Raw genomic sequence first — 25,641 nt, forward strand, 5'->3', positions numbered from 1 at the left:
AGCTGTACCAAGGGCATTTCAAGGTTTTAACAAACCTCTGAGGCTGGACAGGCCCTACCTGAGCCCACACTGACGCCACCTTCCAGCACAGGGCTCACACCCAGCTCTGAGATCCAAGCAGTCCTCTCACCGCCAAGGCAAACCCTGCAGCCGCGGCCAAGGCAGCCATTGCTCTCCGCAATGGAACATTGCTCTGCAAGATCTGAAGTTGAGCAAGAGCGGCACTCATACCTACATGCCCACATTTCCCCAATAAAAGCGTGCTTCAAAACAGCAGAGCTAGGGGATTCATCGGTTTTTGATTTTTCTAGCAACAGGAGGGCCGTTTCATTAGACAACATTGTTCCAGCTACGCTGAGCAGCTCGACTCCAAGCACAAAGCATGCAGAGTGCTCCTACGATGCATCTGATCATGCAAGAAGACACTCCAAGCACTACATCCTGTGTCACATACCAGATACTCCTAAACTACACGCTCTTCACAAATAACAAAAGCAGAAATTGTACAGCGCATAAAGATCACCATAAAGATCACTTTAAAAAAAATCCCAAAACCAAAACATTCATTCAGTTTGCAGATGGCTTACATTTAAACGGAAGTGAGCGTTACCAATAAAACTCTGCTCTTTGCTCGTTCACGCAGGACGCTGCATCCCCTCCAGCTGTGGGGACCCACTTCCACAGCAACCCAGCATGCCAGGGAACGGAATGCAGCAGAGGAGGGTAGGGAGGGGACTGCAAATTTCAACAACCAAACTCAAAGCTGCCGCTTTGCAAAATTTCCACCCCTAAAACTGGAAAGAGGGTTTTAACCTCAGGCAGGGCAGCGAGAGACCCTTACCTCATACCCCAGGCGTGCCGCCCGGTGCAGCAGCGTCTCCCCGGCGTTCTTATTGACAATGAGCCTCCGCGCTTCGGGCGGCATGGGTCGGCTCGGGGTGGTCTCCTGAGGGGGGCTCGCGACCGGCAGCTGCGAGGGCTGCGAGACGGGCAGTAATGAGGGAGTCTGCTGCAGACGATCGTACAGCTTCTGCTCGTACTTGGCTGGCGAGGAGTCGCAGTCTGAAGTAGGCTCCGGTCGCTTCCTGACTTTCCTCGTTACCGTGACCTGTCAAAACCATTAGTGTGGGGGTTTTTTTTGGTCCTCGTTTTATACAATGCAGCGACAGAATTACATTTTGCCAGCAAAGAATTACACTTTACTACTCATATTTAATTTTTTAAGAAAGACCTGCTAAAGCTTTTAAATGAAAGATTCCTCACCCCCTGTAATAGTGCCTTTAACTTGGGTTAAGAAGAGCAAATACAAAATGTGCAAAGCATCCACAGACAAATTTGAATGCGATCCCCACTACCCTGCATGCATGACAGCACGTTAGTTTTAAGCAGGCTGGCTCTGCCTTCCAAGAGGCTGGTGGACAATTAAGTCTAAATAAAGATACCTTATCTTCAGCATTTTCAATATCTGTGGTGTCATCCCCTGTCAGAGATGACCTCCTTCTCCTCTCCTGCAGTGCCAAGTGTTTTGTTTTACACTGACGTTTCCCTGATGGCTTCTCACACTCGCTGTATTTCTGCAGCAGAGATGCATGTTGGAAATCCTCCTCTTCGTCTGTATACAGCCCATCTGTCTTCCGGCTTTCTTTAATTTTCTGCTGTTTGGCAGCCAACCTCGAGGCTGGAGTACAGCTTGGCTGAGCCTGCCTTTTGCTGTTTGCATTGGTGGATGAAAGGCTCTTCATGTGCGGAGACACTGAGAATACAGGCAAGCCTAAATAGGAAGGAAAGGCATTACACGTTGCATGGTGTGTTAAAAGGAAAACACATTGCTAGCACTTAACACAAGCTACTCGACTGCTTAAGAGATCTACCAATTACATTTTCAAATCATTAATATTTTAAGCATTCCGCATTCAAATTGTAAATAGCATCTTGCCATTTAACGCTACGCTAACAGTTATAACGCGCTGATAAAAATCACTCAATGAAATGCCCCGCACAGGGACCAGGGGCACCGCAAAAGTCATGCCATGCTGTGCCAGCTTGGCGCTGCTGCAGCCCAGCTGCCACCGCCCCACCTCACCAGGGAAAAAACTCGCCTCCTTACCTGGAAATGCTTTATCTGAAGGGGAACCAACTCCTCCGGCAACCTAGGCCTGGCTGGGCTTGCCCAAATTTGGCGAGGTGTGGTGGCAGGGCAGGTATGGGAATGGCAGGGAGGAGAGGGAAGCGAGAGAGGTGGGAGCAGGGATGAGGTCTTCATGGGACAGTGTGGAGGGAATCTCAAGTTTAGCCCTAAGATGGCAATAAGATAGGGAACATCTCCTTGGAAGTGTTTTTACTTAAGAAACAAACCAAGAGAAGAAGGGCTACTCAAGGAGCCATCCCTACAGAAGCCCTGTGCAAACCCTCTTGTCAAATAGTGCAGGGATTTTGCAAGAAAAGCCATTGGCTGTGTTTTTCCAAGGACTCCAACCAGAAGCAAGTCTTCCTCTGAGACCAGAAAGCCCTGGGACATCGAGGATCTAAGGGCAGTGCTCTGCCACACGTGGCAGGATACCAGCAGGGCTGGGTTTTCTTCAGGGGTCAGCTCTAACAAGCTGGACTCCACAATTTGGGCCACATGCAAAAAGCATGGTTACTTTTTTTTTTCCTCCAGAGTGCAAGCAGGTTTACAACAAAACAAGGACAGGAAAGTTGACTTTTTATAGTCCTATTTTCCCTTGGGAAGAGAATTGAGGTGACCTCAGAACCAACTCCTCTGCAGAAAAAGGAATTAACGGTTGCTGGAAAGGAAGGGACACTTCAGCCAAACAATACCACACCACTGAGGGGAGGCACGGAAAAAACCCAGCGCACTTGAAAGAGGCTCCTTTGCTCCACAAAGTCTCTGAAGTGATGCTACTTTCAGAACAGAAGAGGTGGCAGGAGCAAATAAGGCAGCTGCTTAGAGAAGAGAAACCTTTATTTAAAGTGACTCGATCCAGAGCCAGTCAGTAAAAAATAAAATAAAATCTAGAATCCTCTTGGTGGGCAGCTTCACACTTTTGCCTTCCTTTAAATAGATATGTGAGAGCAACTTGCAGAAGCCTCTCTAGATTAAAGATGAAAGCAGAAATCCCTCAGTTCTTTCAAGCCACTTTTTCTAGAAAAATATGCATACCACGGCTTGACAAGCAGATGTCAGGGAATTTACAGGACACATGATGTGCAGATTGTTCAGCAAAAGTCCAGTAAGTTTTTTAGGCTCTGCAATCCCGAAGGAAGCCACCTAGTCGTAGGCTGAGCCTACGGATGCAAGGCTGTCTTTCCAACTCTGCAGACAGCATGAAGTAAGGAACGCTTAATTCTCCTGTTCCCAACTAACCCAACTGGAATAGCACGTGAAGAGCCCGATTCCAATACAGAAGTATCATCATTATCTCATTAATCACTTACTAAAAAAAACTGCAAAGAGGAAAGCAGCAGTGATGAGGTCTGGTGAGTGCAAAGGGAAGTAAGAAACTGCTGCATGTAGAAAAACAAGAATAGAAAGGGAAAAAAAAAACCCACACGTCTGGAGAAGGACAGAAATACGTAAAGGATAAAGGAAAAAAATCACAGGAAGAGAAGCCTATCTCAAAGAACTGCAGGCTTTCCCACGCAGGGATGCTGAGGCAATAAAAGCAGAAGTTTAATCACTAAAAAAAACCGTGTACTCCAAGCTGCAGTCTCCGCGTAAACTCTGTGCTCTGCTTTGACCCTCCACAGTGGTGACAGCAGGAACCAGGCAAAACGTGCGCCACAGCCAAGAGACAAAGAGTAGCAATGCTATGCCCAGGAGCTTCAGGATCAATAACGTTGCAAGAGGCCAGCACTATCCAGAAAAAGCCAAGCTTCAGCCCGGGAAATGCAAGACACGCGGGCAGAAAAAAGACAAGTGATTAATCCTGGAATCCCACCCCATCTTTCTGACCACTGCATACACGAAGGGAGAAGAAAAACAAGAGCGAGCAGGAATATCCCCAGATATCCATGAAAGCAAAAAAAACCACCCCTCTAAACCAAAAACCCCCCAAAAACCCAGGCCTCTGACTGATGTGGGCTGTGGCGAGTCTGACTCAGAGCAGGACCTGCCTCCCTTCCCGCAGGAGCGGGCTGCGGAGAGGTCCAGGCGGAAAAGCAGCTGCTGCCGCGTCACCTGAATGCTCGCTTGTTCAGCTCCCACCCCGGCAGCTGCCTCCCGCAGCCTGCCAAGCCCACGGCCGCAGCGCTGCCTGCAACCCCAGGCGGCTCCGAAGGGCAGGCAGCAGCTTTCCCGCTGGGAGAGATCCTCCCGGCTCCGTTCCTTGGGGCTTTTGTTGCTGTGCTGCCCGGGTTTTCTCCTCATGCCGGGTGAGCGGCTGCAGTTCCCTGGGGCACTGTTGGAAGAGCTGGCTGCCACACCGCCAGCAGCACTGGGAGGCAATTGCTCAGCTGGGACCTCAGCAGAGATCGTGGCTCCCACCTCAGCTACAGGTCCAGGTGAGCGGCATGATGCCCTGAGGTTGCAGACATCCCCACGGTCATGGACCTGCTGCACCCTAGAGAGGCAGCACAGGCTGCGTCACCTTCCAACTGGGATGAGGCAGGGCCCTGAAATTATTTCAAGCGGGTTGCATCCTGGCTTTCATGGTTCTGACCCACTAGTGAGGCTGTAAAGAGGTGACAGCTGTAAGAGTCACCAGGGGAACATTTCCAGCAGCCACCACTTGGTCACCCAGCCAGCAGGCACTGACTGGGGACAGAGGGGTAACAGCCCAGTGGCAGCTTGCAATGCAATGCATGCCTACTCCCACACTAAAATCCCGGGTTGAACAAGCCCAGAAGCCAGCACCCTCTGTCTTTCCCGAGTTTTGCAGGCATAGGCAGCAAATCATCCTGCTGTGAGACTAAGGCTTCACGGGCACAGGAGGAGACCTCAATGCCCTGTTACAGTCCACTTCTTGGGGTACAACCAGCTTTCCAGAACCAGAATCTTGGGCACTGGGAACAGCCGTTTCCAGCCCCAGAGTGAAGAAAAAAAGCTGTGAGCAATAGGGTATATTCTCATATTCACAGTATCTGCTTGTTTAAGAAGAATTTGAGGACTAGTCTTGAGCAAGAAAGATAAGCTGGAAGTCTCCATCCCCATATGACTGTCACACAGAGGATGCTCTGTTGCACAATGGGGAAAAATGTCCTCATCCTAGTGAACTAAGAAGAAGGAGATTCAAACGTTTACACCTCAACAAGGCTGGAAGAGCATCAGCAAAGTTATCTGAATGATTTCTAGTGCCTATGCACAATGAATGGTGAAGCATAATTTAGTCAGGTTTATAGTTTTATAGCAGCTTCCAAAACCAAGAGGTTTTTCATAGCCATGGGGCAACTGAATCTGAATGCCTTTGGGAACGGTGCATAAATCGAGAGCCCTCTCTTTTTCTTTCCCGAGGTCATGCGTTAGAGAAGCCTGTTGCTGCCACAGGGAGACATCGCTGAGGAAAGCTAAAGCATCCTTACACAATGCAGCTTCTTGTTAGTGACCCTCGTTTAATCTCTACACGGTATCTCTTTCTGAAAGTACAAAGGGGAGCAGGCGATGGGCAGAGATGTCTGAGCCGATACCATGCTTGCCAAGGCAGCACATAAAGCAAGGGAGGAAGAGTCAAAGCTCCTTTTAAACTAAGTTTTGATCTCCTGCTCCACAAATCCTTCTGGAGAACCTTCCCCATCAATAAGCATCAAAGTTTGGGGTTTTCTGTCCTCAGATAATCCTACTGAGGGAAAAGATGGGTGAGGAGCTTTAGGACAGCAGGGAAGCCAATGCTTTTGCCTGTGAACATTCTGGAGATGCTACCCAGGAAAACTCTCACCAGTGCAGGATGACCTGGACTCAGTCCTTTTCGTGGCATGGGAAAAGGATCCACCCGTGCTTCTCTCTTTTGAGGGGAGCTGAGCTAAACTACAGGTTAGGCCAGCTGGAGGGTGAATGTCTAACAGTCTGATGAAGCTCCCAGGTCTCTGAAGGAGGAAGGAGCTCCAACTCGGAGCTCACTCTTCCAGAAACAGCCTTTCCTCAAAAGCAGGCAGAGGACTTGGAGGGGTGAGAGGAGGAGAGGAAAGAAGAAAAATACGTGCAACCTTCTACCTGAAAAGCCAAAAGAGGAGACAAGAGCTCCCTTGCTATGCCCAGAGGAGTCGTGATTCACAATGAGGTGCAGGGACCAGCCTCTCAACCATGGTACGGCAGCAAACGTTGCATGCAAGGGAAAAAGCAGCAGAGCAGAATATGTGCCCAGGGGCTAAGGACAGCAGGACAGGAGAGTGACCTGTCCATCCGAAGGAAAATTTGGCTGAGTGCTTCCATGGGCTCTCCCCCCGCATAGGGAATGGGCAGAAAAGGGGGAGAGGATGCGGAAAAGGAGGAAGTACAGTGAGGGGGAAAGAAGCAGCCAGAAACCAGTCAAGGAAAGCTGATGTGCTTTAAGTAAGCCACCCCTTAGGAAAGAGCTGTGGGGAAGATCCCTGCCAAGGGGCTGGGGAGTGGGGCCACAGAGGTTTACAGGACATTCACAGGTCAAAGCAGCAAGGCTTCCTCTTCAGGAAGAGGATGAGCTTTGCTCTTGAGCATATGTCCTAGGAAAGGCAGGGAAATCCAGCAGTGCTGAGGGTGCTGGAGGCGTTGGGTTCCCGAGATCAAGAGCTGCTAGCTGGGCTGACGCTGTTTCAGAGGGTCACAGCCCCTCAAAAGTTACATGAGGTTAAACGCTCTTACACCAACTAGCAGCCCGTTTGCTCCCTCCCTCGCCCAGAAGCATGTCCACCTTGTACACCGCCCACCCAGCTCTCCTCTAGAGACATAAACTTCATCTTCGCGTTATCTATGAAAGAGTATTTAAAGCCAAAACACACACACACACATGCACAAACACATAGGTACACGCACATACACAAACACATTTTCTTGTCTGCCAAATATCAGCTACAGTGATTCTTAAAGAGGAAGTGTCAGTCCTTATACAATGGACAGAAATATATATATATAATTTAAAGAAAAAAGAAAAGCTCTCGACAGTTCCTTAACATCGGTGGCAGCATGCGTCACTGTAAATGCTAAAGCCAGCTGGTTTCCCTAGTAGTCTCTGCATACCTTGTTCATTGTCACTTGTTTTGAGGGACTCTTCAGACCAACTTCTATTGCTTTTGGCCTCTGACCTTTTCTTGGTGTGCCTTTCTTCTGTGAAGTCTTTGACCTTTGCAGTGGCCTCTGGCTGAACAGCCTCAGCTAAATCTTTCCTGCTTTGCCGGCCCAACTTGCCGGACGGGGATCTCTCTGGTGACACCTGCTGCTCCCATAGTTCCCTAAGATGCTGCAGGTGACGCTGCTTTTTGGGATGGAGCCCTGTTAATTCAATGCACACCTTCAGGTTGGTCACCTCATTACAATTGGGCTCTTCTAAGTGGTTAGAGGAATTGTTTGTCATTTCCCTCTCAGGCCAGTCATCTAATGGAAAAATAACTAAAAATTAATCAAAAAGCCCCCTCAACTTAAAACAAAAGCTACATTTCACTTTCGGGGCATATAATCTCAGCTTTAGCACCACACTATGCATTTTAAAGGTTTGCTCATTAAGGGTTACATGCACTACAGTAACTTGCACTGCTGTGGCTACAGTGTCCAATGACTAGTGCTTTACCCTTATATACCAAGCTTTTTATATATACATACATATATATATACACACATATATATACATACATATATATACATAGCTATAATTTTAAGTGAGATGACAGTGCTCACATCAGTAACTATCAAGTTCAAAAATGGAAACACATTAAGCCAAAGGGACGTTCCTTTCACAAGACATTCCTTGAGAGAGACCAAAGCAAAATGCTGTCTTACCTTTGGAGTTCTTCTTCTTTTTTGTTTTTGATATAAGTTCATCCTGCAGTTCATCCACAAAGTTTTCATTTTGGCTGCCATCATTTTGCACTCTCTCACCAGAGTGTTTACGCTTCCTGTCCAGACATGGACATGGATGCTGGCCAATATCTTCTGTTGGCTGGTCTTCCGCTTTTTCATATATAGAATGTCTCTCTAAATAACATTTCTCATTTGAGAGATCTTTTTCCTCTGGAGTTTCAAGAAAGTGACCTTGGTTGTTTTCTGCACTAGTAAAGTTACCTAAAAACGAAGCAACAAACACCACAAGACCTAATAAATACAAAACAGTTCATTGTGAGAAATCTATGCTCTCTGATCTCTTCAATGTCAACTCCATCATGACTTATGGCTCACGAGGCATGCAAATAAACACAAAATTGTACTTTGGAACCAAGTCTCCTCCAGTCAGCCTAAGGCAGCAGTTTTCTCAACAGTTAAGCACAAAACCCACAAAAGTGCGATACTTTGTGTTGTTTTCACATCAATTTAAGAAGTACAATATTCACAATACTTGTCTCTATAGAAACGTCACAGCGCGCTTTTTTAAATAACAAAACATCTTTAGATATTAAAAGCACAGGCCATTTTTAGACAGCAACCTCAAACTCCGCCCCCCCCCCCAAACAGCAATAAGTAATAATCTAAGCTCCACTTTGCAATGACTTCCTTTTCAAAAATACCTTCTGGTGATAATAAAGTATTGGTCTTTCGCTAATTCCTATCCTTCCCTAACTTCTTGCATCGAATTGCAGAGTCTCACTTAAAAGCGTTCATTCCTTCTTCTGGAGATATAAATGGGACATGGAGCACGCACACACGTACACGGGAATACCACTAAGAATAGCTGTGATATTTTGCAAAAAGCACTACTTGAATCCAAGGTTATAAAAAGGCTTCCTCACTTCAAGTAACCAGCCAGTCACTGTACGCCACATGATCTTTGTCACCTCCTTTTAAAAAAGACCTCACTTTTTTCAGGGAATATTTCCAGCACCAGCGAGCAGGCGAGCTTTGAAAAGTTTACTAGAAACTAGTCTGACAAAAACTAGCCACAAAAACACCCACGTTGCCATGCTTGCCTTAACTTCAACTTTCCCTCTCCAATACCATTCCTCCAAATTTAGAGACAGCTTAAGCGGTTTTAAATGGATGCTTGACTTAAAATGACACTTAATCATCACCTTGAATAGTTATTTTTTCTTGGGTTTAACCAACTAGCCAAGATACAGTTAGGCAGACATGGAGCACAGATTGCCACACGGTTAATCAGCTTCCTATTTACAATCTTCACAAACAAGTTGGTTTTCCCATGTGTTTCAGCCCTCCTGGCTGACCAATACACTCCTTCCATGTGTCTGCCGCTGTTTGACAAATCATCCGTATGCTCTGTCCCGCGTGCCCTCAGCTCACTGTCCCTTTCCCTCGTCCTCCTCCTTTCCCTTCCTTCTTCTCCCACTTCCCTTACTGCAAACACATCTGCTGGTTTTTCCACCTGGACTCCTGACAACTCTGTTTTCCTTCCCTCCTCCCTCGTACAGCCTGGCCTTCAATGTCTGCTCTTCCCCCTTGCCAGGGCAGACGTTGTTCCCCCACAACCCCTTCTCCCCTCCCATGACCTCTGAGACCCACCATAGCAGCATCCAGGCACTGTCCACATCCTGCCTTATCTTGGGAGCACCTTCCTACAGCTCTCCCAACACCACCTGGTTTCACAACATTCTTTGGAATACCCATTGCCATGGGAGAGAAGGCGTAGGGAAGGGAGGCAGGGGAACACACCCCTCTGATGAGGTTTCTCTTCACCACAACTTGGAAATGGCTCCAAGTAGTACCTAGGGCTCTGGAGATGTTTGCAGGCACCAGAAGATACCATAGCATCATTTTTATGCTGCTTGGGAAGCTGCCTTCAGGGCTGCTTTATAAACCAGCAGAAGATATTTAGCCAAGAAAAATCAAAACAAAAGTTGACTTTTTCCAGGCAGGCGGGATGCTCGGGCCATTCTACTATTTGGCGACTCTCCTCTCCACAAGGCCGTCTGGCCAACACCTGCTCCCTTCAAGACTTTAAAACGCAGTTTGTCACAGTTCTTCCAGCCAGGAATGATGACATGTTCCAGAAAATGGGTATCTCAGCTTATTACGACTGTGCGTCTAAATCGCCAGTGTCCTCCCAAAGCAGAATGAATCTCGAAACACCTCAAACTTGCACATCTGGCATGAAGATGCTGCCCAACAGCTGTACCCTGTAGCCACATCAACAGCACCAGCAGTCCTGTTTCACATAGCATAAAAGCAGCTGGACCAGCCCCGTTTTAAGTATCACTTTAGAAATGCTTCTATCGGATTTCATTTTACATTTTTAATGCAATCTGCTATTTTTCCCCCTTACATAAGGAAACATTATACTTATACTCTCAGTTTCCCCAAACCAATCAGGTAAGGGCACTCATAGCCTTCGCATCTCCAGCGGTACCAGCGACCACACCATGGTTCACGCCAGGAGTCCCTAGATCGGGACAGCTTCCCTGCTCCTAACACTGTCTGGCCTGAGAAAAGGCAGGCACATCCTGACCAATTCCCGGAGAAGCTTTCGCAGGGTCAGAGGAAGTAGCAGGCTGTAGGAGGGGGGGTTGATGGCCTTAATCCTTGGGGTTTGCAGGAAACAGCAAGCTAATTCCAGCCTGCCACCACCGAGAGCGACCCGCTGCAGATTAATTCCTTCTCTATCTGTGAGAGGACTTGGCACAGGGATGCCGAGCGCCGCTCACTCAGATCGTCCGTGCTAAAAATAAAAAGGAGGGGAGAGACATTTGCTGGAACCTTGCTAAGAGCTCGTCACCAACGGCGTTTCTCTGGGGCTCCACGTGCTGCCAAGAACAACACACACCTATTGGAAGCTCATCCAAAAAGCCCTCACTGCCACCAGCTCTGTGACACCTTTGCCTCCGCTCTCCTGTCACATCTGAGGGGGACCCCTCAGGCGACCAGTGCTACATCTCCTCAGCCACTGAGCCCAAAATCTCTCTCGAGGACTGCCTGCCGCACACGTGCCTCTGAAATCCGTCTCGCTAGATGCAGTTAAGACCATTAGAGGAGCGGCATCTCCGCACGTTAATCTGGGTTGCATAATCATCTTGCATCAACACGGGAGGACAGAGATGGCGAAGCCGGGGAGCTGCGTCCTTGCCTCTCTGCTCTGCCAGTGACGCTCCCCGCCTCTCCTACAGCCAGATTTTCGCTGCGAAAGAACAAAGGTCACTCGCTGCTGGGGACACGGCACAACCCACAGGCTGTCAGGCTCTCTATGCAGCCTGCATGGATGCATCGCACACCCAGAGGTTTTTCCCCTCGGCACAGCGGCGACCGCCTCATGGAGCCCAGGCTCTATTAATATTTTACCACTGGATTCCACTCTGTCCTCAAACTGTTTTGCAAGCAACTCGGATCAGACGCGATGTCTCCCCAAATTAAGATATAAATGTCAACATGAGGCATGGCAATATAAGCATATCATGCATGCCCAACAAGGACAAGAAGAATTTATTTGCTTTTGTTCCCCCCGCCACGTATCTACAACATCCTTTTCTCCGCCTGAGGAAAACAACAACAAAATACTTGAGAGTTTTCGCATCATCATTATTCAAACAGCGACGAGGTAGCCAGAAACACAGGATAAATGCCGAGTTCTCATAGCAACACACCTCTATGAGAAAGGAGATTAAACTCCTAAACGTGTTCCTTCCTCCAGCCTCCAGCATTCGCCAGTCTCACACCAGCTGTGAGAACCAACACCAACAACTCAAACCATTTCTCACTGTCCTACCCAACTAGAAACAAGGAAGAATTAAGAAGATGCTTCTTCCCACATGGTTCCTGCCTGAAGCAGCATCTCCTTAGTGCACGTGTTACAATCTCATGAGAAACAGTTACACACACACAAACATGCTACCAAAAAAAAACTTTCCTTCATTTTAACATCTTCCTGCTGCTGTCAGCTGCTTGAGACCAGGCCCTCCCATGCAATGCAAACAAGGAAATACATCCTAGCATTTGAGCCGTGTGATTCTTTTGTTCAAATAACATGGCAGCTAAAAACAGCCTTTCCTCTTCCCTGAAGCAGCCTCTCCTTGCAGTCACTTAAGCAAGGCACCCTTTATTCATCCCAGGATGGTAATGACTATCCAAATGCTAAAACCCAGTATTCACAACAGTAAGAAATTCCATAAGTCACCTTCAGGATCCAATTCTGAGCATCCCATGGGGCAGAGGGAACCCAGCTGATTTCATCTGTCCCTCCAAGTACCTCTGCTCGGGAGCTTTCCACATGTGTTTCCTTCTGCCCAAGCCTACCACACTGCACAAACAAGCAACCACCATTCTCCCTGCACAGACTTTTGGACGGTTTTGTTGGTGGTGTTGTTTGTTTGTTTGGGGTTTTGTTTCTTTTTTGTTTGTTTGTGTTTCTTTGCACTATGTCCCATCACAGGAAGGTAATAACTGACCAGGGCAAAGGACATGTTTACCACCTCCATCTTTCATTTGTTCAGGTATACACACAGTCCAGCATGAAACGCAAAGCAGGGGATTACCACGCAAAGGGACACCAGCACCTTGCTCAGACGCTGAAGGTCAGCTCTAAAGGCTTTGGCACATTACACCATTTACTTTCACACAAAGAAACTGTTTTAACTTTTTCCTCATGCCTTATAATCAGGCTTTTAACATATCAGGTCTTATTTTTCCCAGCTAAGGCTTGAATGGACAGTGTCTTCCTCCTATAAAAATCAGATAAACGGGTAACATTACACTCCCCGATTAAGAAATTCACAGCTTGTAGAATTTATTCAATCTTTCACGCTCGGGTATGATTTTTCAACACCGCTAGAAGAGCTTTGTTATGGACCGACAGGCGATCATCACATGCCCATGCCCATATTGATGCATGTGTCCGTGCCAATAGCTTAAATCACTTGATCTCTGAACAATCCTATGACTCATGACATAAGCATCCCATAATTTATCATGTTTGTGCTATGGAAATGCACCGGAGCAGCATCGCCTCAGCAACATTTACAAGTCACCTTGGCAACAAAGCAGCTTCGCGGCTGCTCTCAGAACGCCTGGCAAAACCTAAATGAGATGGGAGAGAATTAAAGCACTTCTGCTTTACTCCTTAGCTTTAATTGCTCATTAATTAGCTAACATGGCCACATCTTTTAAATCAGTCCTTGGGGGGGGGGGGGGGTGTCAAAACAAAATCACCTTTTTACCCTTCTCCAGAAGGCACCGTGAAGCTTAAGAAGGCTCTTGGTACAGGAAAGCCATGACCACCAAGTTAGATGAAAAGTTCAAGGAATTGGATATTGTGACTCGGTTTGCTTCAAAAAAAGTCTGTACACATGCTATAAAAGTAGGAAAATCAGCAAGACCCAGGGCATGCTAAAAAAAGGAGCTTCCATCCTATCAGATGCCTCTGTAAGCATCATCTGCCTGTGTAACTGAGCCTTTTGTTGTTGTTGTTGTTGCCGTCGCACTGGTGGATTTAGAGGAGCTGAGGGGGCGAGCAGCTGCTAGGGCCCCATCGGCTCCCCCGCGCCCCCCCCAGCACCGCGCCGGCCCCCCCCAGGCCCCGCCCCCAGCCACACTGAGGAGGCAGCGGAGGAGCCCTGCGAGACGCCTTCGGGTCACAATCACAGTTTCGGTTGTGGTTTTCCTCTTCCCCACCGACACCAGGCAGGTGAAGCGCTCATGGCAGGGGTCGTGCCTAACAGCTCACCGGTTTGACTCCTAAATTCCCCGTTCGCACATGTAAAGGCAGGTCACTTTGCTTTTAGCCAGCGCTGGACCAACGCTACGTAGAACAAAGTGAAACGTCTTTTCAGCAACAAGATCCCTTGCGGAAAGGAAAACGGAAGAGGTTGCAAACCATCAGCTAGGTCCCATTTGAGAGCTTTAAAGCCAAACACACCTACAGCATGGTTAGAAATTAAGAGGGAAAGGGAAGGCAAGAAATAAGTAGCCCTGTCTCTCACTGGTGATAAAGGAAGGGGCAGAGCAGGCAGAGCCCATCACTCCTTTGCCAGTCACTCAGCAAGAGACGCATCGAGACCGCTGGTGGCTCAAGCCCTATCAGAGCCCCAAGCCACTACACTAGCGGCATTCAGGAAGTGCGAAACTCAGCTTCCTGATTTATCAGCTGCTATCCCAAGGGGCAGGAGGTGAATCACCACGATAAAAAACTTTTACTGAGAGCTGAATCTCTACCAGTAAGTATTTGCTGCTGTACAGAAGAGGAGCTCCCTCAGCAGAACAGATCTGCACTTCGAGGGTTCAGACACTCGGCCAAACTCTGAAATAGCCTGTTAAGTCAGAGCTAATTAGCAGAGGAGAAGAACGAACTAACATAAGACTGAACATACTTTCCCTGCTTCCAACAGTTATTTAATAGTCTCAAACACATTTTAGCCAGCAGATTAAAGTGCCGGAGACATCATTAAATGATTAATTTAAGGACGCATCATATCATCAGCCTTTTGCAAGGATGAGAGGGGGGCTGTTTCAGCTCCAGGGTTCCTCCTCCCCACAGCACCTCCCCCGACGAGCAGCATGTCCCACACCCCCAAGGAGGCTGTCCCTCACAACCTGCAGCCACCCTGACCCCTCAGACCACCATCACCCTCTCCCCCGAGCGATACATCTTGCCCTGCAGCCAGAGCAAGCTGACAGGACCCTGCTGCTACTGCTCTTTATGCTTCCCAGTACATCCAGAGTGGGATTTAACAGAGGACATCACCAGGGCACCCTGAGTCCTCTGAGGAGCAAGGAGGGGAGCCAGGGCAGCAGCCTGCCAAGCTCTCAGCTTTAGCATGGGGACTGCAAAGGCAGCAGTGCCTTCCTCCCTAAAGCTGCCTCAATACAGCTTGGAGAAGGCAAAGCACACTCAGCTTGCAGGGGGCTGAGTCTTCAGAGTCTTCGTTCTTCCCACCTTGGTATCATCTCCACTTCCACAATTAACACTTTCCCTTGCTATTTTGCCAGGCTGATTTTTGTTGAGGTTGTTATTTCAGTGACAGCAATACCACAGTAACTTGATTTAGGTGAGTAACCGAGCAAGTACGGTTGACCAGCATGCTCTCTGCCAAAAGCATTAACCAAAGACCAGAACAATAATTCAAAGTTATTAAATTGCCTGAATGAAATTTTCTACTAGCCCTACTCATGAATCTCCACCTACAGAAGAGCACGCTTAACCACCAAGTCACACAGTGCACACACACACACACACACACACACGATGCAATCCGCAGTGTGTTTCCTCTTGTTTTGCTACACTTTCACCATATTTTTTTCCAAGTTGTTAAAAACAAAAACAGCAGCAGGAGGAACTGATCCATTCCTTAATTATATAGGTAAAAGAAAAAAATTAGGAAACTGATGTCACATCAACCAAGAGTCAAAAAAAACAATTCTTTTTCTTGCATACAGTAAAAAAAATCCCCTAATAGGATCTATGAATTCACTTTTAAGTTTATCTTACTTTTAGAATAATGTTGCTAGCATGGATTTTCCATAGTCCTCTGACACCTTGCCACCGCCCACAGGGAGCAGCCAGCCCCCCCAGGGAATTTCACAGCCCCCCCCCCGCCTGCCCACGAGGCCTTGTGCCAGCCAGCACTATCCCTGGCCACCATGGCAAGCAGTCACCCAGGCAAACCAGCCTCTCCTTGTTAGGACCTTTACAGACAGCTTTTTGGGATAACCCACCCCGGCAGATCACATCCCTTCCCGCTCCCCATCACCCTCCTATCCTCTCTCCTTGCTTTGCCTGCATGCTGCAACATTGGAATTTCCCAGCCCTACAGTACCTTCAGGAAGCTGGACCCCTTGTTGCCTCTCACTCTTTCTGCATTTAAAACACAATCTTAGAGCTTTCGTTTCACTGGCTGGTGTGGTACTTCATCAATTACACAGACGATCTCTTTGAGACAGTAACTTTGGTGACAGCTAACTATCTCCTGAAAAACAGGTACAACCTTAACCAGTAACTTGCAGACCCCAAAACAGGCACGGAGAGCGCCAGCCAAGGCAGCTCCGTACCTGTGGAGGCTGAGGGCAGTGACTTTAACCAGCAACAAACACCGCGAGAACACGAAGATTACGCCGTCCGCACAGCTTCTCTGCAAGCTGCCACGGCACAGAGACACATACGCGCTTCAGAAAGCCATCTAAATTCGCTTACATCTGTCATTGTCATTTTGGTCAGCAATGGCATCTTCCAGAGCGACAGACTTTGGCTTCTTTTCACTGTTTCCTTTCAAGTTTTCCCAGTCTGCCTGGCTGAATCTGCAGACCTCTGAGTCTTTGGTAGCTGTTTGGCCTTCTCTCTCTTTCATCTCCAACTCTGAGAAGCGCATCATTGCACGCTAGAAAGAGAATTGATATGAAAAAAAAAGGTCTTGCGATAAAAGCTACTTCATTTACCTTACCTTATATGAAAGTATTTCCAAAGAAAAATCGGCTCAAAACCAAGGTTTGAGACAGATAGCTAGGGTAGTTTAACACACCTGACTTATAAAACAGTGTTCTAGCATCTATATGCAAATAGCCACACAATTCTTTCATATATAAGTATAGATATATATATAAAAGATATATATATATAAATGTATACTGTATATAAAACAAAAACATTCCATTTTGGAGGTAAAAAGAGACAAAAACAAAAAACAAAACAAAACAAAACAACACAAAACCATACAATGAATAAAGACGACTATGGCCCACAAACTTCCCTTTGTGTATTTGGAAATGAAATTTAAACTCAAAGGTTTATGTAAGAGTCTAGTAATAAAAATTTGAAGAACTGACCTCACAGTAAGCAGCAGGTAGACATAAAATACTGTCCTCTTGTAATCCTTCCATCTATGTAATTAAAATGGGCACTCAATGGATCATTTAGATAATTTCATCCATTTTTATAAGCATAAACCAATTCTTTTCTTAACAATGCAAAACAATTTGGCTTAACTCATCCTTTCATTAAAAGTAAAATATCTTAAGGATATTCCTATACAATATCTGTCTGTCATCCCTCAGCATCAACCTCAATACCGCTCCTACTCTTCCCTACGCGTTCACTTGGTGCAAACATTGCCTGAGACCCGCTAATACATGGCTGCGACTCCTCTCCATCAAACGGCACGTTTGGCATACTAATCACAACTTCTGGGTACGCTTTGCTGGCTGGCACTACAGGCCGGCCGAGAAATTACAGCCACTGCTAGCGCCAAGGTAACATGCATGCCTGTCCGAATCCCCTCCATAACTGCACAAACATTTCATACGTACATTAACATTTTAATCAGATCTTAGTAAAAGCCCTTTAAAGCTTACTAGCGCGTACATACATAAAAGCCATACATACTATTCTTTGCATCGCCTCGCCCTCACTAACAAACTTACTTTGCTATTTAAAACCGTTTCTGGCAAGTATGCCCTAACGAAAAAGTTTCTGATTTCCCCACCTGCGCTGCTTCTCTCAGCCTTAATAATACTTGACTGTGACTTGCAACAGAGAAATAATGACAAAAAGCGCGGCGGCCATTGGACCGCACGGACTCACCTGCAACGCCCGCTGCTCCCGGCTGAGCTGGCTGGAGTCTGCATACAATTCGGTCGTCACACACTTGAATCGATCACCTACGTAACCGGCAGAGTTTGCGATCCTCTTGGCCAACTTAGATGGCTTGGGTTTCAGTATTTTGCCATCGGCCGACTCTGCGTCGTCAGCCCCGTCTTTGGTATAGGTCTGGCTGGCATCGATGCTGGGTGGCGCGGTCCCCATGCAGAATGGCTTCGCGTCCTCCTGCACCTTGCCAAAAGCCAGAGTCGGAGCATCGTTCTCGTGAGCGCTTTCCAAGAAAGCGGGCGCAGGCTGGACCGTCACTCTCTCTTTAGGCTGGCTCACAGATAAATCTTCTTTCCTTAAGCCAAAAACCGATGAACTCTGGGCTTGCTTGAAATTATAGGTTTCGTGAAGATCATTATTTCTTCCAAACTCCTCTCTCATTACAATAAAATCTCTGTGCTGCGACGCCTGCTCTACCTTGTGCTTTGTAGGGTCATTAGCCTGATTACTGCTTTCGCTAGCAAAGCTGGCTTTCGTTACATTTGCTTCGCTTTTAGCCTCTTGCTCATCTCGCAGAAGATCTGGGAAGAGGTGTTTGTCACTTTTGGTCGAGTTTTTACCATGGCTGGAGCTCTGGTGCAATTTCACACTCTTGTCACCGGGCACTTCGAAATGCATCTTCCCACTGCTCTCAAGGAGCTCCGGCAACCGGCCCCGCAGAGCCGGGTCCTCATAGCGGACCCTCTCATGAGACCGCGACCTTCTTTCTGCCTTCTCATCCTTATTGATCTCCAAAGCCGAATGCTGCAGCAGCATGGGGTGCACCATCCCCATCCCCAGCGCGTCCTGGTAGGTCATGAACTCCCCCCGCCCCGCTGGCAGGCTGTAGGGGAGGCCAGGTTTGGGAGCCAGGTGGCCAGGGTAGAGGCTGCCATTGGGCAGCAAGACGGGGTGCGGATACACATGTCCTTTCCCGTGAAGGGACAGAGGGCTGATGGCTATCCCCTCCGGCACCGGGTATGGGAGGTAACTCCTGGGGTAGGGCAGAGGCGGAGAGCGAAACGCCTCGTTGGGCGGCAGGAAGATGGGGCTGGAAGCCAGGGTGGTCTCGCTCGTCTTGAAGTTGGCTTCCTGGCTGCAGGATTTGGCCACCTTATTGCTGTGTTTTGTGGGGGTGGCAACGGGCTGCCCGACGTGCTGTATGACCGAGGCGGTGCTCTCTGTGGAGCTTCTGGCTGTCTTGGTGCAATCCACATTTGCATTGGGAGCCGGTGATGCTGACGCTGGCCGCCCTCCTGCTGACACCGTCCCCGAAACACTGCCGACAACCGCCTCCGTGCCGCCCATTCTGGGGCAGGAGGAGCTCCGCTGCTGTGGGATTACCCAGTCCAGCGCCTTGTTTTTCAGCTGGACACTCTTCCCGCTCTCCTCGCCGGGGCTGGGCCCGGGAACAATCCAGGAGGAGGGTGCCGTGCTGATAATTTCAGGCCTGTAGATGGGGCAGCCGTTCCCAGGAGAAATAGTTTCTTTCTGAACGATGTCACTGCTGGGCAAGTGCGTCCCCCCTCCCGTCCTACTGTGCACCAGCACTGTCGGCGTCATTTTTTTACCGTGGTCTGACTTACCAGCGGTTTCCGCATCGACAACTTTCGCCGACAAGTCCAGTGGTTTGTCGGTGACGTCTTTGGTCGGGGTCTGCTTTTCCAGGAGCGGGGGAGACCTGCTGTCTTTCCGGTCATGGCTGGCTTTCCGTACATGGGGGGCAGCCGGCAGGGGTGCCTCCCCAGCATCACTGCCTTTGGGAAGCTTCCCATTGGAGAGGCGGGAGGGTGGAAATTCACCGCCAACGTTCACATAGGGCTTTGGGAGGGTAACAGCAGAGGAAGGAGAGGTGGTGATCCTGGGGAAGTGTTTGTGGAAATCGGCGTAGGCATCCCCCCCTACCTGGGTGGGCAGGGGAAGGCGGGGGGACGGCCGGGGCGAGTGTGGCAGCAGGAGTGCGGGGTCCGCCGGGATGTTGGCAGGGGCCGGCTTGGCGGCAGGGACCCGGGGCTGTTTGCTGCTCTGGATGTGGGGATAGGTGTGCGCGTCGACGGGGTTGCCGGGGCTGACACCCATCTTCCAAGACAAGCTCTTATCCGGACAGTGCACCAAAGGTGGGATCGCCGGTGAAGCTGAAGCAGTTGAGAGCCTCATGGGCGATGCCAGCGACGAAGGGATGTGGGGGGCAACGTAGTGGGAAGGAGGCAGGTATAAAAAACGTTCACCGTTCGTACATACAGGCGAGTAAGCCAGGTGCTGCGGTAAGCTGTAGGTGGACTGCTGAGGTAGCAATGCCTTGTACATGTTCAATGAATACTTATTTGGTGAGTCAAGGAAAGGGTATATGGTGGGTGTTGTGCCCTCCATATAGGGGTTTACCCAGGGAAGCCTTAGGTAACTAGCACCATTGACACCGAGGGGACTCTGCTTGTCACCTGCAGCTCGGTCCAAACCCAGCGTCTCTCCTGTCGGGACAGAGTTTTTTTGTATTCCAGGTGGCGTTTTGTATATAGCGCTGAAGCCATTCGGGGCTTTTCCAGAGACAGCTGCATTTTCCACCACTTCAGGGGGATTAGACTTAAACTGTATCTCTGGATTTCTTTCAGGAGCAAATCCGAGCCCAGCTATTGAACCCGTAGCATCCCGTGATTTTTCAGAGCCGAGTCCGCACAAGCTGGAATAGACAATACTACTGGGGACTCTGAGTCCTTCTCGCATGAGTCCAGACCTGTCCATACTCAGAGCTGCGAGACTGTCAATGCGATGTGCTGCAGTCGCATCCACCTTCACAGAACAAAAAGTACGTTACTTTCACATTTCGCTACAATGACCACCACTCAAGCTACAGACACGTCAGCATTTGAAGGAGAAACAATACCAATGCAAACACCCTGTGTGTCATGAAAACCTACAGAGGCTCATCATGCTGGAGAACAGCAGAACAGGAACCTACAGAGCAATATATATATCACAACAAACATCAAAACAAGTCTCTCCCAAAATCCATTGGTTAGAAGCACACGCGTGACGACTCACAGCCCATGCAGCCAGACATGGCCCAGAGATGATCCTCAGTGGCACTGCTCCTGTGCAGCAACCAGCTCCTCAGCCCCATCCGCACCAGAGCAAGACGATGTGGGCTGGTGGCACAGAAAGTGGGAAGGAAAGGATGGAGAACCTCTCCTCCCCCACCTCCAGGACCTCTGCCTTTGCCACAGTTCTGCTCTGGAGCTCAACACTGCCACATGATTCACAGGACAAGGCATCTGAAGACACGGCATGAAGGAAAATTCACTGTCGAATTTCTTTCCCACTTGCTGCTCCCCACATACACTCAGAGAAGGAAAAAACCACCAACTTTGCTGAAACGTTGATGTAGTTAACACTTACATGAACTATTCCTGTTAGACATGTGGATATGCTGCATGACATTATTCATAACAGAGTGAGAGTAAGAATATGATGTCACACAACAACACAACACCACAAAGCCAGTGTCAAGAGATTAACATGATAAATTGAAAAAGTCCCATTTCACTGTTTCTGTCACAGAAACGACCCATATGTGCCCAAACTCAGCTAAAGGCACAACAGAAAGGTAGTTCATTTCTCCGCATGGATCATGTAATAATACCCCGGGGTGGGAGACAAGGTGGAGAGGACAGGCACAGATTCAGCTGCAGCATGAAACTATAAATTTCTTACCACACTGTGATTTAGGTGATTTTCTTCCCTCAACTCCAGTCTGCTTTTCGGTGCATCGCCATCGTTAACGGGAATTTTCCTATTAAAAAACAGAAGCATACTATTTGAAAACAACCCATGCATCTCAGATCAGCACCAGATTATATCACCTCCGCATTTTGATTCCCCTAGAGAAGACCCATATGATACCATATTTATCCTTCACCATATTTACCCTTCTCCATACTGATGCACAACAACTACTTTGGGCAAGGAGCATTTGAAAACAAGCATAAAGGGCTTTGACAGCGAGAACACACCAAGCACACCTCAGAGCAACCTCTTCCAATGTAAGTGATTTTTTTCAAGGTCTTCTCCTTTGCCCCTCGCTCTTTTCTTCTTGCAAGGAAAGAATATCCAATTTTAAACATATCCTGTTCATCTACCGTCCATAAACGCCACTGAGGAGAAAATTAGAACACACACGCTAATATCATACGAACGTCAGCTGTTCCATGCTAAAGAGGGAGCTGCACATCTGTGCCATACCAGTGTTGCAGCACTGGGACTTGTTATCACAGAAAGCACTGATAAAGAATATACCTTAGTGCCAAATTTAAAATCCCAGGGATAAAAATCGCTGACATGCAGCAGAAGGAAAGTTTCAGCATTACCCAAAAGAACTCCCTTCAATCAAAGTGCTTAAAGGCACATCATCACCTTAAAGCAGAAATGCGATTTTAATGTATTTGTTTATTCTTTTTTAAAAGACTCGCATTTCCTGCAAGTAGCACGTAAAAATATTATGTCTAAATAACTGAGAGAAAAATGGGGAGAGAAGGTGCGAAAGCACAGTGAGACGTTTGGCCATTTTCCTCCAGTTTATGCTTGCAAATAGTTTTTCTCCGCAAAGACCAAAAACTTTCTCTAGCTTCTTAGAGTCTTTTCACACAACAGTGAGAACACAGACTCAAAAGACAGAAAAACACTAAAACCACACAAAATTGGCACAGAGAACCACAGGCGTACCTGCAGCTTCTGTTCAGTGTCGTTTCACTTGTTAAAAAGCTGGGGTTTAAGGGAAGAGGACACCAGTCAGTGCCTGCATCAACCCACCAAAAAATTATTAAAGACTGTAATTTTCATCATCAAATGAACAATATTCAGCAAAAAAAAGGAGAAAGAGAAATTCACTTGTGGGAGATGGATAGGCCGCTGTTCCCATTTCACAGGACAAGCGGTTGATCTGAAGGCAGGGAACGCCAAGGCACGGGCAAGAGCCCCTCTGCCGTACAGAGTCACTGCAAGAACGCGTGCACTATTTGGCTTAATTCCCCTTCACAAATGCGAAATAATAAATTAATTGCAAAAGCGCGTTTAGAGGCTGCTTTGGGGAGTAATCTCTTTAAAGGACGTCCCCGCTTCACTGACCCAGGTTGCCTGTTAAATAGTAAATCAGTGGCTGCTCCACTGCTCTCAGGCACGTCTTGTTTCTCCCCCCACAAGCCGGGCTGATCTCGATGCAAGGCAGCAGCTAACTACTCCAGCATGAGGGAAGCGAGCGAACTCTGAGACCTCACGCTGCAGAATTACAGTGTGGTTTAACTTGCTAGAAGCTTAAATATTTACCTGTCTTCATTAATTCCACACATGCGGACCCTTTCATTGCTCATCCAGCTATGAACGTTGCCATACAGGGGAGTTGCAGAAAGCATGACGTCTTCTTAAAAATCGCTGCTTTTCTTCACGGTTTTATATTCTATTAAAAAATATATAAAGAAAATAAAAGGGGAAAAAAAGTTGAGCAGATTTGTCTAGGAGGAAGTGCAAACATCACGGCGGAGCAGCCAGCCTCCCTCCGGGTAATTAATAATGAATGCAGGATTGGTGCGGGGAGTGAGCTGCCTACGTTAACCGCTAAGGGAGATACCCTGCAATAAAGGAGCAAATTGAGGGCATTTATAGGTCAGAGGAGATGGATCTTTTCCCCAGCGCACATCCAGAAAATTAAGAATCATTCCAGGCTATCGACAAATAAAAGTTTCTCCACTGCAATTCATTTGAACAAGAAATGACTCAGCCGGCCAAGTACACACACCAGTCCCCAAATCTTCACCTCACAGAGGTTCAACCAAGGAGGGAGACTCCGCACACTGGGGGAACACGTGAAACAACCCACGGGCGCTGACAAAGGCCCCGCATTGGGAACGCACAGGAGCAGGAGCGCATCGCAAGAACAGCCACATACCGTGTGTATTAGCTACGCTGATTGCTGATAAAGCTTTCACACAAGGACTTAAAACCGAAGAGACGCCGCCACAGAAGGGATCTAAATAAAAACCTCCCCTTTAGCGTCTGCACATGACTAACTTGGAGAAAGGGGTTAAAAATAGTAAGTGGGTTGGCGAGCTCCCCACCCCTTGATTTGATTAAGCACCGAGAGCCCTGGTGGCTTCTGCATCAGAGCCGCTGCTGCCGCCGGCCCGCTCCTGCCGCTGCTACTGCTGCTGCTGCGAGTGCTTTCAGTAATTCAATGATGCCTGCTCACTCCAGGGAAAGAAATCATTAGCGGGCTCGCTGGAGAAGTATTAGCAGTCCAAGAGGATCGGCGCTGCGTGCAGCCAGAGAGGCAGGTGAAAGGTAACCGCATTCTCGCGTCCAGCAGCAGAGAGGGAAAGGCTTTTCCTCCCCTCTGCCTTGCCCGACGCCACCTCCGCTCGCATTAAATTCTAGTTTGCTGCATGAGCGAAGTGTCAGGACAAGCTGCGTTTTATTAACAGGATTATCGCGGTGCATGATTTATTCCAGTGCAAGATTTTAATTGCTCTTCGGAGGTTGAGTCGTTTCTTTTGACTGAGCTTCAGCCTGCATCCTGCTGCTAAATGCTGGGTTAATAAGTAGGGGGAGCCTTTAATGCACAGGATATCCCTCAGCTCTTCCTCTCTCACAAAAATAGAAGCCTTTAAGCGGGAGGCATGATACTCCTTTTACACACATACACACAAGCCAGTAACGGGCGATTGACCACTGGGAGTTTAATGCCTAACGTCTCCCAAAGCATCCATGCTTCCCCCAGCAAACTCATTTCCTTTGTCAGGCTGCAAAATATGCAAATGATCACTTTGGCATTTAATGGGGAAGAAGCCCAGATTGGGCCTTTAACACAATACTTCACACACGTTCAGAGAGGTTTAAGAACTGAAACGGCAGGAAAGCCTTGTTCCCCAACACTTTTTTCTCCCCTCAGAGAGGCCTTTTGTGCAAAACTCCACGTCTGGAACAAATGTATATTAATGAAACAGAGCGTTGACCCTCCTCTCTCCAGAACCGTTAGCTTTCCCTAATGAAGTCCGCAAAAAATCGCTGCGAGGAAACAAAAATCCACGGAGATTAGATACCGCACTATCATTCAAAAGGAGTTATTTCACTGGAAAGACGGTTTCTGGACAGATTTACTGTTTTCCAGATGCGCCGCTCGTAATGTTTTCAATAGAGGCGGCAGCAGCATGGAGAGAGTGATTTAGGGTTTTACATAAGGTTAGTAGCCGCCCCGTGCGCTGCCTCATCCCCGAGGTATGGATGCGGGCTCGGAGGACATGGGCCTCGGGGCACACAGCCCCACACCCCGCTTTCCTTTGGAGGCACACGAGGCCAACCCATGCCACTTCTCCACGGAGAGGCCACCTGTGCCCACCTGCTTTCCTGACTGGAAGTGTATCATTAAGATAAGGCGCTGGGCCTTAACTAGAGCCCGTCAATCCCCTGACATGTGCAGATAGTGAAACACTGGAGTTACATCGGGGGCTGAGCGCCATCCCAGCCCTGGCGGGTAATCTGGAGGCTCCAGGTCCCACCACCTTCGAAGCAGAGGTGCAGGATTTGTGGAGGTGGCAGGGTGTCCCATGGCCCATCCAAGAGGGTCAGAGCTTGTAACCCTGACAGCTGCCAATCCCTTTCCCAAAAGACGTCCCTTGGCACTTGCCACCCCCGGGGGTGCACACGTGTGTGCAGTTATAATCACCGCCCTGATGAACTTCTTGTGAACTGTTTAAAAGTGGAGGGCTGCTGAACGAGCAGCGGCGCCAAATAATTTCATCGCAACGAGCAGCAGACTTTTAACTCTTCGCATGCCCTTTCCCTCCCTCTCTCCCTCCCTTAGCGGCCGCCCGTCGGGGGCCAGCGGCTCTCAGAGGCCTTCTGCAGCCCCGCAAGCCCTCAGCGCTGCGGGGACAGGGCGGGGGGAGGCACCACTCCTATTTATACCCAGCTTCCGTGGGGGCGGGCGCAGCCGGCCCCGTTATGCAACCCCAACGGCGGGCTGAGAAACGGAGGACACGTC

General features: G+C 48.4%; 1 protein-coding gene across 1 annotated transcript in view; it reads right to left on the bottom strand.

Moving 5' to 3' along the window:
* BCOR (BCL6 corepressor) overlaps nt 1–23,063 on the bottom strand; it is a 38,896-nt gene extending 15,833 nt beyond the window's left edge. Inside the window, exons 1-9 of the mRNA XM_010181787.1 lie at nt 22,932–23,063; nt 21,324–21,402; nt 17,571–20,402; nt 16,817–16,870; nt 16,188–16,371; nt 7,907–8,188; nt 7,151–7,504; nt 1,443–1,771; nt 842–1,108 (exon numbers count right to left, since the gene is read on the bottom strand). Coding sequence (XP_010180089.1) covers nt 842–1,108; nt 1,443–1,771; nt 7,151–7,504; nt 7,907–8,188; nt 16,188–16,371; nt 16,817–16,870; nt 17,571–20,402; nt 21,324–21,402; nt 22,932–23,017 — 4,467 coding nt within the window. The 5' untranslated portion in view covers nt 23,018–23,063. The remainder of the gene's footprint in view (nt 1–841; nt 1,109–1,442; nt 1,772–7,150; nt 7,505–7,906; nt 8,189–16,187; nt 16,372–16,816; nt 16,871–17,570; nt 20,403–21,323; nt 21,403–22,931) is intronic.
* Nucleotides 23,064–25,641: the final 2,578 nt, after the last annotated feature.

Source organism: Mesitornis unicolor, unplaced genomic scaffold (genome assembly GCF_000695765.1).
Source record: "Mesitornis unicolor isolate BGI_N332 unplaced genomic scaffold, ASM69576v1 scaffold5873, whole genome shotgun sequence".
In the NCBI taxonomy this organism is placed as follows: domain Eukaryota; kingdom Metazoa; phylum Chordata; class Aves; order Mesitornithiformes; family Mesitornithidae; genus Mesitornis; species Mesitornis unicolor.